The 12,181-nt window shown below is 38.9% G+C and overlaps 1 protein-coding gene across 2 annotated transcripts in view; it reads right to left on the bottom strand.

Annotated features, from left to right (window-relative positions):
• Window positions 1-12,181, bottom strand: part of LOC122409378 (scavenger receptor class B member 1-like) — a 49,953-nt gene that overhangs the window by 4,933 nt on the left and 32,839 nt on the right. For both annotated transcript variants that reach the window (XM_043416900.1, XM_043416892.1), the window contains exons 2-6: window positions 9,317-9,572; window positions 8,955-9,096; window positions 2,096-2,296; window positions 1,773-1,997; window positions 1,516-1,678 (exon numbers count right to left, since the gene is read on the bottom strand). In XM_043416900.1, the coding sequence (XP_043272835.1) occupies window positions 1,516-1,678; window positions 1,773-1,997; window positions 2,096-2,296; window positions 8,955-9,096; window positions 9,317-9,572 (987 nt within the window). The remainder of the gene's footprint in view (window positions 1-1,515; window positions 1,679-1,772; window positions 1,998-2,095; window positions 2,297-8,954; window positions 9,097-9,316; window positions 9,573-12,181) is intronic.

Genomic DNA, 12,181 nt, shown 5'->3' with positions numbered 1-12,181 from the left:
TGCGGCCAATTTTGATAAAATATCACGTACTTTTATAATAGTTTGCCTAAAATTTTACCCATGAGATACAAATCCGGACAATTGCAGTACGAATCAACCGGAAGTAAATGAAAACTTTCCAGTGACATGTTTTCTACTTTTTTTCTCTCCAGTGTTAGCAATTGCGTCCTGGTTTAGAGTCGCGATCGTGCGCCAATTTAAACTCGCTTTCAACGAAAATTAGAGAGCATTATGGTAAAAAATGGAAAGTTATGGGGATTGGGTATCCACGAAAGGGATTTACGGAAGTTTTGCAACAGCGCGCATCTACAGTCAACTGTCTCTTATTCGTCGACTCAACGGAATCGAATGTTAGAACTTTATTTCCAATTTTTCACCCCATCCGTTCCCGTTAACACGAAAAACAGAAAATCAAGAATATCTCCAGCAAGATTAATCCAACGATTAAATTTGTTCAAAATTCGAATAATTTTCGGAAAATCAAATGCCTCAAATACCCTTTTGAGGTAAGCAGAGAAAAACGGTAGCGTCGAAAGTGTCGAAACAAATGTAGAGCGAACATAACCTCAAAAAACCGCTGGACGTGTTTTGCCAGCTTTGTAGGTACAGTGAGAAACCGAGTGAATCGATCAAAGCTCAAAAGAATCATTTCATAAAAAGAACGTTAAAAAAGTAAGATTCGACAGTTACGCAAAGAAAGAAAAGTCCAAAACAGTGTTGCAGAAAAATGATCGTGTCTGCTACCGCGTGCCGGTGAATTTTATCAGCATTCGTATGTGAATCTATAATCAAACGAGCGTACGTACATAATAATTAACGCGAGACTTTTCCTACGTTGGCTCCAGGGCATCTGCGTCATTTGCCGAAGATTTTTTCTACTCGTAGCTTTTTGTAAAACCACTTCTTTCCATCTCGTGCAATGTTCTTATTTTTTTGTTAGTCTGATGACAAGGTTCGCACGCGTTCAAGTCGTTAAGAATGGTTGTTATATGATTCCCGATAGACTTCTTACGAAATTTATTCTCACATTAACGCAAATGATTTTTTTTGTACTCGATAAATAATCATAGTCCGCGTTTCTATCGACAATTTCGTCGTTTTTTTTTTTATCACAAGTTCACACTGTATAAATTTGTTTTCTCATGATTTTCCGCGAATCTAACGCGAGACAACATTTTCTCGATACGTTTTTTTCCCCCCTGGGTATTCGTAGTTGAATGACAATTATTTCACCACCGTTGCAATTCCCGGGCGGAATAATCAGTTCGATGATTCATTTTTACGATAATCTCCCATGGGAAATGGAATCATCTGTTAGTTTTGGCGTTCACCACCGCTCGACTTGGCAGCAGCGTCGGTAGGACGCTTTCGCGATTCCTACCGACGCACCCGATTGGCTCCACCTTTATAACAATTCGTCGGCCGGTTGACGCGTAAACAACTCGGTCCACTTTTATATTTGTTGTACTCGCTTAAATTTTCGCATGCGAACTATCGTGTTTAGTTTGAACTCACCGTAATAACAGTCCGTAACGTCAATGAGTCCTGGTGGCAAACAACGTCCGTGTCTACAAAAGCATTTGTTTTCTGGATTGTGGGCCCCGTTGTCCAGCTCGTTTTCTCGGAACTTGTACCTGTACGTATGCAATCCTCGGACATCTTTTTCGCCCGTTCGCACCTGCGAACAAATAAATATAGCAAATAACGTTTGACAGTTTTTCAAAATTATAAATGCGATTAATTGTAGCGTCTACTGAAAGACTGTCACTAACCATGCTAGCACTCCGGCAAAGACTCTTTCTGAAGAATAATAACGTGTCGTTCGGCTCGATGTAACTCGGAAATTTTGCACCGTCACTCGCTCCCTGAACATTAGCGCAATTCCCAGTCCACTGTGGCAGATTTACGTCGCCGTTATATTTATCGATTAGACCTGTCATTCTGACATCATCCGCGCCAGTATAAACCGTCTCGTAGTCTCCATCGAAATCGTACATCTGTGCGAACGAAAATAGTATAAAAACAATCAAAACAACAACAACAACTAAGAAATCCGGGACGATAAATGAATCGTATGGAAAACAAATTTTCTTACCCTATCGATGAGTCCGAGCTTGTCGAATTTTATCCACGAGGGTAACAAAGTATTGCCGAGGGTAACGAGTGTCGATTCGTAGCCAAACATAAATTCTTTCGCAGTCATCTTCACCAGAGGCTGAGTGTCAGTCTGCCTTATAAGAACGTTCAATCCCCATCGAGTGAGGTACGACGAATCGCGCATCACGTTTGCGATGCTCTGTAGGGGAAACGAAGGAAAATATATGTGAATACATTGGAAATGATGAAAAATTTCGCCATTTTTTTTCTGCAGTTACCTTTCAGTGCACTAGAGATAAAAAATATTCAAGTGTTTATGCATCAAACGGTGAGCAGGAAAGTATTTTCGACAGCGACTGCAACGATGATACTTTCTGTAGACAATTTTTTAAATTCGTCTCACAATAATCCGTTTTCATTCAAATAATGAAACAGTCCAAAATCAAAGGAAATTTCATTTTTTCTGAATAATTTCGTGCTCACCGTGTCAATTACAAATACTAAACAGAAGCTCGATTTGAAGTTTTTTTGAGACGGAGAAGCGTGGCGGAGCGTTTGTCGGTTCGCGGAACTCGTAGAAGGGAGTGTTGAGCCAACCACAACGCGATGTCGCACGATCGTCGGTTCCGCGAAGTGGCGATCGCACTGGAGGGTCGGAGAAAGGGGCGCACCGCTGAACTAACAAAGACTCTACTGTACGTTCACTTGACGCGGGCATCTCGATCTCGCTTACAGGTTGCTCGCTCTTTTGTATCGATTACCGTACGATTAGGCACGAGCGCGTGTGTCTTTTCTTTTTTTTTTTCTTTCTATACGATCATCAACGGGAGATTAAGTCTGCGCTATGACGATTGACGATATGATTTGTAGCGTCTCGGTGACGAGGGGTCTCCGGCACGCCTACTCGTGATTCGCGACTGTGGCGTGTGCGAAACTGTCGCTGTAAACATTTTTTTCTCCCACTTTTTATCGCGATCTTTCGTCAGTTAGACTCCTCCCGTTTTTTTCGGCTGATACGAAATTCTTGTCGATATCGTTCTGCGACATTTATTCGAATATTCATTTATTCGTGTTTACAAATATTTTTTCTGGCTTTTTAGCGTTATGACAATCCGCAACGGGTCTGTCAGTTATTTTTAATGTGATTAAAATTCTGTAAACCCCGTCGAGACGAGATTTTGCGGCTCGTGAGAAAAAAGTTCATTTGAAAAATCGATTCAACGAGTGTAAAGTCATTGACGGAAGTCACAAACGATTTACATTTCTGGTGATGGCGACAACAGTTCTTTTCGTTGTTTTTCTTCGGCACTAGCAACAAGTTTATTCATACGTCAAACGTTGTTATGTTTTTATGAGAGTACGAGCAGCGAAGAGTGTTGGGTGTCCGAGCTTCTGTATTTCTTATCAAGACATCGTTATTTTTCTATTCTCTTCTTTCTCAGTTTCAGTTTTCGTCGTTCTCGTCTATACTCTTGTGGCCTTTTCCGGGCCTCAATATTTTTGTAGAATTTCAGCTGGCTCGGGTCAGCAAAAATTCGGAAAAAGTGCCTCCTCCCCCCTCCCTGCTTATTCATTGAGGCACGAGCATGGCTGCGAGCGGTCACCCATCCGAGTACTGACCACGTCCAAAGCTGCTTAACTTGCAAAATAGACGAGGCTAAACAACGAACGCACATGCAACGTCGTTGAAAGTTTTTTGTCGACCTATTTTTTGAATTTTATTTGTAATATCAACTAAATTCATAAATATTCGTATTTAAACGATGAGATTGGTCGATATTTTGTTCACTTAAATATCGCATTGTGTTCCTATGAAAAATGATTTAAAATCTGATTATTCATGAGACATTCGAGCGTCTATATTTTCTATGATACAGGAACTTTTCGAATTTAATTCGTTTGTATAAATATAGATATGGAAATAAATTCCAAATGGAATAACGAGATCAGAGCAATCGACGCGAGACGATACTTTCGTTTTTTGTGCCCCCGAGAACTCCATAAAAAAGTTGAGATGAAGAAGGAAACGATCGTACGTACTGCCTGAGGTCAAATTTTTCGTTTTACATCAATTCGTAATCCTCGATCGCGATAAGGTCTTGCGTAATGGATCGCTAAATACAGATGATTCGAGGACGTCGGTTCATGCAAATTCATACAAGATTCCAGAACGTTCACCGATCGTTTCAAACGGACTGGATTACCTACATTGACGTTCAAACGTTTTTTTCTCTGTCGTATTCTTCACAGCGGAAGAGCCGGAACGTTCTCTATACAAATGAATTAAATCGTAAAGTAAAATTAAATCGTAAATCTCGATGCAACATCAGCTTCGTTATCTTCATTAATCGACTTCTCTTCCCCTCACAATTGCGGCATTTACCTTCGATCAAAGTATACAATGTCGTCCGGTAAACCAGTCGAGTTAATTCGTTTTTCGAGGTGAAATTTGAATAAAAATCAAATAATCATTGGTCGGATACAAAAGAAAGAAAAACTTTTGAATCCCATTGGTTATTCAAGGTTTCGTCGTATCTCGATTGCTTGCTCATTTTACCAATTATATCAACCAAACAATTATTCATACTAAAATCATTCTTCGCATGTTAATTTATTTATTGATTGCTATAACGCAGTCAACTGCGTTCGATTGAATAACCGGCTATGGATTGATACGAAAATTGTTTCGTCGATGTGACATTTCCACCGATTTTCCTTCGTTCCGAAAATGCATGCATCGCGATATTCTCTTTCTTTTCGTCAAACTTGGAATATCATACGCAGCATGAAATATGCGAAGTCATTCGTCATACCGGAACGAGCGAATTCCATTGCGACACTGCCCCCCTCGCTCTCGCTCTCTTCGCCTGCGTTAGTTTTTTATTTCCCTTAAAATTGTATCGACCCACTTCTGCACGTCAATAAATAAGAATAAAAATATTCTCGACGTTTTTCCCCTCGGTATTTTACTATCTCGTTCGAACTTTTCGACACTCGGGCCGAAATAATTCTAGTGTGAAAACGCTGCGGTGAGCGCATGCGCGCAGCCACCTTCGTTTCGCGATCCTGGTCACGCTTCCCTTTCGTCGTTATTCGGGAGAAAAAAGTCGTCATAAATAATCACCGGCCCACGAGCGAAAGGAATAAAATTGAGAGGGGGAAGTCCCGGAAAAAATTCTTTACGCTCGTTTTTTTCGAGTATTGCGAAAAGCAGAGAATCGTAGTTTTTCGGCTACTTCGTTCTTTCGATCCTTTTGTTGAAGGAATTGAAAAAACTCGGATTTTTTGACGCACTTCCAATTCTAGAACGAATTCGAATTCGTTTCTCCCACTTTTATGCGCTCTTTGGGAAGCAATTATTTGAACGTCTGACCACACGACGCCGTCACCACTGACGTTTGTTTTATGGCAAAAATGAGGGATCGAAAAATATTGAAGAGACCTGATCGCTGGTTCTTTTCAATTTACGTTACAGCTTCGAACCGAGGGGAGACGAACGGAGGACTCGAAACATTTTTGTCCACTTCTCGGAGGGAATTTAAAAAATCGTGGACTTCCGGAAGGAAGAAAAAGACTCGACTCGTCGTCCAACACTAAATCAATTTTAATCAAGCCAATTCAGCTGATTAGTCTTGTATTGTTTTTTTTCTCGCTTCTTTTTCCCCCTCGCAATTAAAGCAGATTCGCGATCTTATCGCAACTCATCGTTCAACGTTGAATAATTGAAAACGAGTCGTGTACTGAGATGAGCCCTAATTATAACCGTTTGACACAAGACTGCATTGTGAAGCTTTGAAAGAAATATTACGCGTTGGCAAAGAAGCGTCATCTCATTATTTCACATGTGAAAAGTACAGTGACAAACGCCTTTTTGTTATTCACATGTAAAAATCTGAAGTTTTTCTATTAGCGGATGGTTTATTAATCAATTTATCATACCGGCAACATTCTCGTTCGCAACGACGTATTTCACGTCATTGAAGTTTCAGGAAATAACTCAATATCCGTCTATCGTATAATGAGCAAATTAATTTTTTTTCCACAACGCACCGAGGAGGAGTTTTTTTCTTCAATTTATTTTTGTTCCAATCGATAATTCATGAAATTCCTATCGCCTCTGATCACTCGTTTTCATACCCTTATGAGGCCTTCCGATTCAACTTTAACCGTCCTCGTGACATGCTTTGTTTTTCAAAAAATTAAATTATTCATAATTTAAAAAATCATACGAAATCGAATTGAACGATTTCGATATTTTCGTTTGGAGAAATTGAAACGAGCACACAAATTTTTCACTCCATGTTACTACCGATCTTGTGAACCGTGTAATTTCTCCGTTGCGCAATAAGCATTCTCGCGGTTATTCGCGTTGACCTGTCTGGCGTGCTTCCAATCCGAGGTAAACGTCAGCCAGATCGACTTTAATAGCGAAACGGAACGAGAGAAAGAGTGAGAAGTGTGCACTCATATTCGATCTTTCTAAACATGCGATGAACGCGCGATTCCCATTCATTTTTTTCCATCATCTCGACAACAACGGAAGTAACGAATTAACAAAATTAATACAGATTCAATGATTCGTGAAATATCGCTGATACTCATTGAACAGCAGTCCAAAGCATTTCTAGTCTTCGTCAGTTATAATTTAATTGCGTTCAAAATAGTTTGTTGGATAACAAATCAAATATAGACATCTTCATTGCCTACTGTTTTTAAGTACTCATTAACTAATTAAGCTAGTTCATGCACGAAACGATTTTATTAAGAAAGTCTTGAAATTTACACAGAGCTCGAATGGCTAATCGACTGACAGGTATGCCAAATTTTAAAGGGTTCGTCTTATCGGTTATTTAGATAAAAGTGCTTAAATATGAAGAAAAATACACAGAGTTCTAGGGACTATGCGTTAAAAATCGTTCATCTTTCCGTATAACGAATGATCGCTTCCTACGAAGTTTACGAAAAAGTACACTGTAACAATGAAGTATATAATGAAGGTCTGGGAAAGTATTCGAGACGATTGTCTTTCTAGTAATAAAGATAAGATTGAGCGAAATTGGTAAAATGAGCACTCGTAATTTTGCTTATTTTGGCGTTTTCTTTCTCCTCGACTTGGGCCATTCCCGTCACAGCCTTCTGTCTTCTTATTAACACTTTTTTCTTGATTCATTTCCCATTGTGTTTTCGGCAGGGACGAATGAAATTTTGGGTTCTGTCAGTGATGGATCCTCGTTCAATTAATGGTTTGTAATTTCATTCGCCAAAAAAATCAGTCGAAAAAATGTATTTACAATTTTGAATAAATAGCTCTGACATTAATGTAAAGCGAACATATTTTTAATTAGGAAGTAAAAATCGATCCAATTTAGAGACACGACACTTCGCTTCACTTGACAAAAAAGTGTGTTAGAGATCATCGAACGATATGTGACGATATGAATTGAGAACGCAAAGGAATTACAGTTTAAAAACTCTGGAATTTATTCGTTTATTAATCCCGTACTTGGTTGAATCGAGGCGCGTTTCTTTTTTATATCCATTAATTTGAATTCTAGAATCTAATGTGCAAGACACTCGGCTCACACGCTTGTATCAATTTCGATTTTGAAACTCCATCGCAACGTGTCGATCAAATTATGGTAAAGCTCTCTCAATTATAAAATGGATATGACTAACCCTAGAACGCATGACTGGGGTGTGAGCACACCCCACGCGAACTTCAAACTACGCTCCCGTCCTAATAAGCGACATTATCGACTGATTATCGACGGATTTTTTGATATATAAATTCAATTAAAATTAGTTTTATCGTACATCATTCTTTTCGTTATAAAAAAACGAAGAAAATGGTGTAGGATAAAGTCAGTTTAACATCGTAGGACCGGATTTATAAGCAGAAAAAGAGTGGGGTGCGTTCAAACCCCGGTCATGAGGTTGAGGGTATGAAAAAAGGCACATGAGGTGTAGGGCTAATCATCATTACTTTTGATCCGATGCTCATTACCGTACCGAATAAACCAAATTTCATTGTTCGATTATCAATTAATTAATAATATAATATTTGATTGATTGAAATCCTATTTCTCTCTAAAACCAGTTCGTCGTATCATTGTTTTACTCTAATTACAGCAGCTCATCGGCCACTTTTTTTTTACCGTAGAAATGAAATGAAATTGATTTTTGTATCATTTTTATGTGATTTTTGAAGTTGTTTTAGTCTTTAAAAAGTTTGAATAACCGAGAGCACGAACTTTCAAAATATAATGTTTTTCCGAAATTTTCAACTACTTTCGAGTGCGTCGAGAGGTCTGAAGAATCATTAATCGCGAATGGAACTGAAGAGGCGGGAAAAGGATTGGACCGGCTGAATTTTTAGTGGCATCGGAAACGAATGATTTTTCTACTAATTTGTAAGGTGAATGAACCTCGTCCAATATCCGGGAGGATGAAGAAAAAAGTGGGTTTCGTAGGAAAAAAAACGTGCGCGAGTACAAACCGGATCGGTTGCTCGATTTCGTGCGGATCGACGCCGCGGGAATCATTCATTTTTCTTTTATTCGCGCGATGTATAATGACACTTAGTCATATCGTCGGGACGAAAAAAAAGTAGAAAGAAAAATTTCGACCGCTCGGGGCTCGTACGAAAAGTCATTCGCCTGGTTCCTGACCTAGTCAAGGTCGAGGAGCTCGCGCTCGATCTCGATACGTACGTCTACGTATGCCCCACTTCCTTCCCCGCCACGCTCTCCGCAACTCGTTTTCATTTTTATCCCTCCCCCTCTCTTTCTCTCCGCGGCGCACCGAGATGCAAAATATAATAAAAAACAAAAATTCCCCACGCAGGCTTGTTCACTTACGAAGAGTGCGATGTTTGGAAGAATCAGCAAATCGTCCTCGGCCCCAACACTCTTCTCCCGTATATAAGTCAATGGATGACGTGGAATTGCCGTCACCGTCGAATTGTCGTTGAACGTTACGTTCGAATGGACCATTCCTTCCCTAGGATTCGAAAACATTCTTTTTTAAACGACGAACAAAAAAACTTTACGAGGATGAGAGAGCATTTTAAAAAAAACGATGAGAATTGAGTAAATTGGTGGTTTTTTCCAAAATTTTTCTGTCGAAAATATCTTGAAATTCGAAAAAAATTAATGAACTCAAAACGAAATGCCTGTTGAATGATATGTTTGTCAAAGGGCTGTTCAAACGATAAACCCACCTATAAACGTATGGACCAACTTCCTGGAATATGAGTTTATCAGCCTTCCCGGAAATGTAGTCGTCGTGGTTGGTCACGTTCCACAAGTAGACCTTGAGATAAAGCTCAACGGGCGGGGTTCTCCAGAGCTCAAAAATCTCACCACCTTCGCTGAATACGACCTTGAGTTTGAACAAGAGATCGTACGGTTGAAGTAAAAGCACGAGCAATCCTGACGCTAGACCCAAGAGACCCAGTGTCATCAGCATGAATATACCTGATCCGGAAAAAAAGGCTTTTAGTATATTGATCGAACGTGAGTATCGAATTTCGTTTGCCTGACTCATTATTTTTTTTTAACTTATAAAATAGCGTGCATAATTAACCAAATTTTTTGATTATTCAACCAAGTATGTGCGAGAGATCAAAATTTCGAGAATATTTTTGGCCTTCCACTTCCGAACGCAGTTTCTTAAACGAAGTTCACGCGAATCTAATGGAAATTGAGGATTCCAACTTTAAGAGTTGAAATTTGCAAACATGTTAGAAATACACATTTTTTGATTTTTTTTAAAATTTTTTGAAGGGTTATTATTATTTTTTTTTAAGCGTTATACACAGGCTCTTATGGCAGGCACACTTCCTGTGCCCGACGATTTCGATTTCATGAAATAGGATCCTCCCAACTTTAAAGAGCCAAAAACGTCAATAAGAAAATATAATGTTTTCAGATATCAATGATGTTTTGAGAAAGCCCCTTGTTACCGGTGAAAATCACTTGGGAATGGAATAAGAAAAACACTTGTTTGAGGTTAACGAGAAGTAACGACACAAACGGAGGAAGGTTTGACGAGACCGTGAGCCAGCCGGTTTAAAACATAGATATGCATACGCATATAAACAGAAAATGGCTGTTGTCACATTTTGCTTGACGATTTTACTGCGAAAGTATTGAAACCGCCATAATTGTATTAAAAATTGATCAATCTCCAAAAATAAGTTGCACATAATTTGAATAATTGTGAGAATAAATTTTAATCGTTTCTTTGATCACGAAAAGAGCAAAAAAGTTGAGTTGCTTTTTTTGAATGACAAGTAACGCATGATCTTCCTTAATGAAAAAAAAAACATTTTTTCCGTAGTTTCATTGTTTTATAGAAAGCCACATTATTCACCGAGAAAAGGAATAACTTGTGAGTCAAAATGGTCCCGGTGTGACGTCAATGATGAATGGCGAATAAGTAATTTGGTCACGATCGGGCGATATAAAAATAAGTCACGTATTTTCGTATACGCGATGATCCTTGCGATACATATACGGTCGCCCAGGATTCACCAATTTTTATTTATCTCTCATACTCGCCCGATCGATTCCCGTTCGTTTATATCGATTGGGGAAAAACCGCGTAAAGATTTTTTCTTTCCCCTCTCGGTATTAGTCACGGAACCGAGTCGTTTTTTATCACTTTTTTTTAATGAAATTTTTATATGGGTGCGATCGAATGGATCGTTGTTCTTGTTGTCATGGCTATTGACCTTGTCAAGGGAAGATTTACGATCTGTTGGAAGATGGAAGGAATTCTTATTTCATTCCGGTTCATCCTCGTGCTCGTCTTTGTCCCGGAGTTAGACACTCATCGTAATATTTCTTCAACAGTTTATATAAACAAGTCAAATTATCACAAATCTTGTGAATAATTGAGTAATAATCAGAAAACGTACACCAGGAAGGCACGTCTTGTCTCGATTACATAAAATGTTCATTTGTAACGTAAAAATACAAATAAAACAAGAAAAGAAAACGAACTTTCGTGGGTCCTGAACATACAAAAATTATTATTATTAAAACAATGTAAAATCGTCGAATGAAGTTCGAACACGTGCGAATTTTACAGAAAAGCTAAATCCTATTCTCGATGGGGCCATGAAAGGGCGTTCGAAGCGACAGGAGCGAAGTAACTCGTGGCGAAAAGAAGAGCCGAGAGCCAAATGATTTTTAAAGAACTCCTCAAACAGCTAAACTGCGGAGATAATTTTCAGAATTAAGAAGAAAGAAATAGCGAGGAATTACGGAGAGGAGAAAACGATTGTAAAACTTTACAAGGAGGGCGCCAACTCGCATAGTACAACCTGTTTATTGAGTAATGCAATTCTAGGATGCACGTTCGTCCACAGTGGAAGGTGAGTAATGCACACTCACACACACACACACACAGAGAGAGAGAGAGAGAGAGAGAGAGAGAGAGACACGCTGATCAAGAGAATGCCAATGCTCGCGGAAGTATTAATTTCATAGACGCTTCTTCATATACAGATAAGCACATGCAAACATTAGCAGGGATTTGTTTGTGTGTGTGTGGGTGTGTGTGTGTGTGTGTGTGTGTGGATATAATAAAAGATACAGATTCATGTACACATTGAAATGTGTATATCTAACAACGTGTTTATCATCGAGGCTCTTTAACGCCATTGAATTTGCATTTTTAATCCTCTCTTTACTGTATTACACACTCAGTGCATTTTATTTCAGGTGATAAAACGTTTCTCCATCTATAGATATACGGTACAAAACTGTCTTTAATGTCGAAGAGACACACGGGCTTGGCGTCCATAATGGCTACTTTCTACTGCTGTGTTACTACATCCAGATAAATCATTCATTCAAACCCAATAGAAACTAATGCAGAATGGTTCGAGCTACGAGAATATCGTCGTGGAATAAAACTGTCGACTTTTTTTTTGTGATTTTATGAACGAGAGCTTGAGTGGTGCCGAAAGCTTTTTCTGCTTTTCAACATCGCCAATTTTCCACTCGCAAGACTCTACTTGGTGAAATGTGTAGAATTCATTGAGTTTTACTATGACACGAGTTATCAGGAAAAATAA

Source organism: Venturia canescens, chromosome 1 (assembly GCF_019457755.1).
Source record: "Venturia canescens isolate UGA chromosome 1, ASM1945775v1, whole genome shotgun sequence".
Classification (NCBI taxonomy): Eukaryota; Metazoa; Arthropoda; class Insecta; order Hymenoptera; family Ichneumonidae; genus Venturia; species Venturia canescens.
This window is presented reverse-complemented; position numbering and strand designations above follow the sequence as displayed.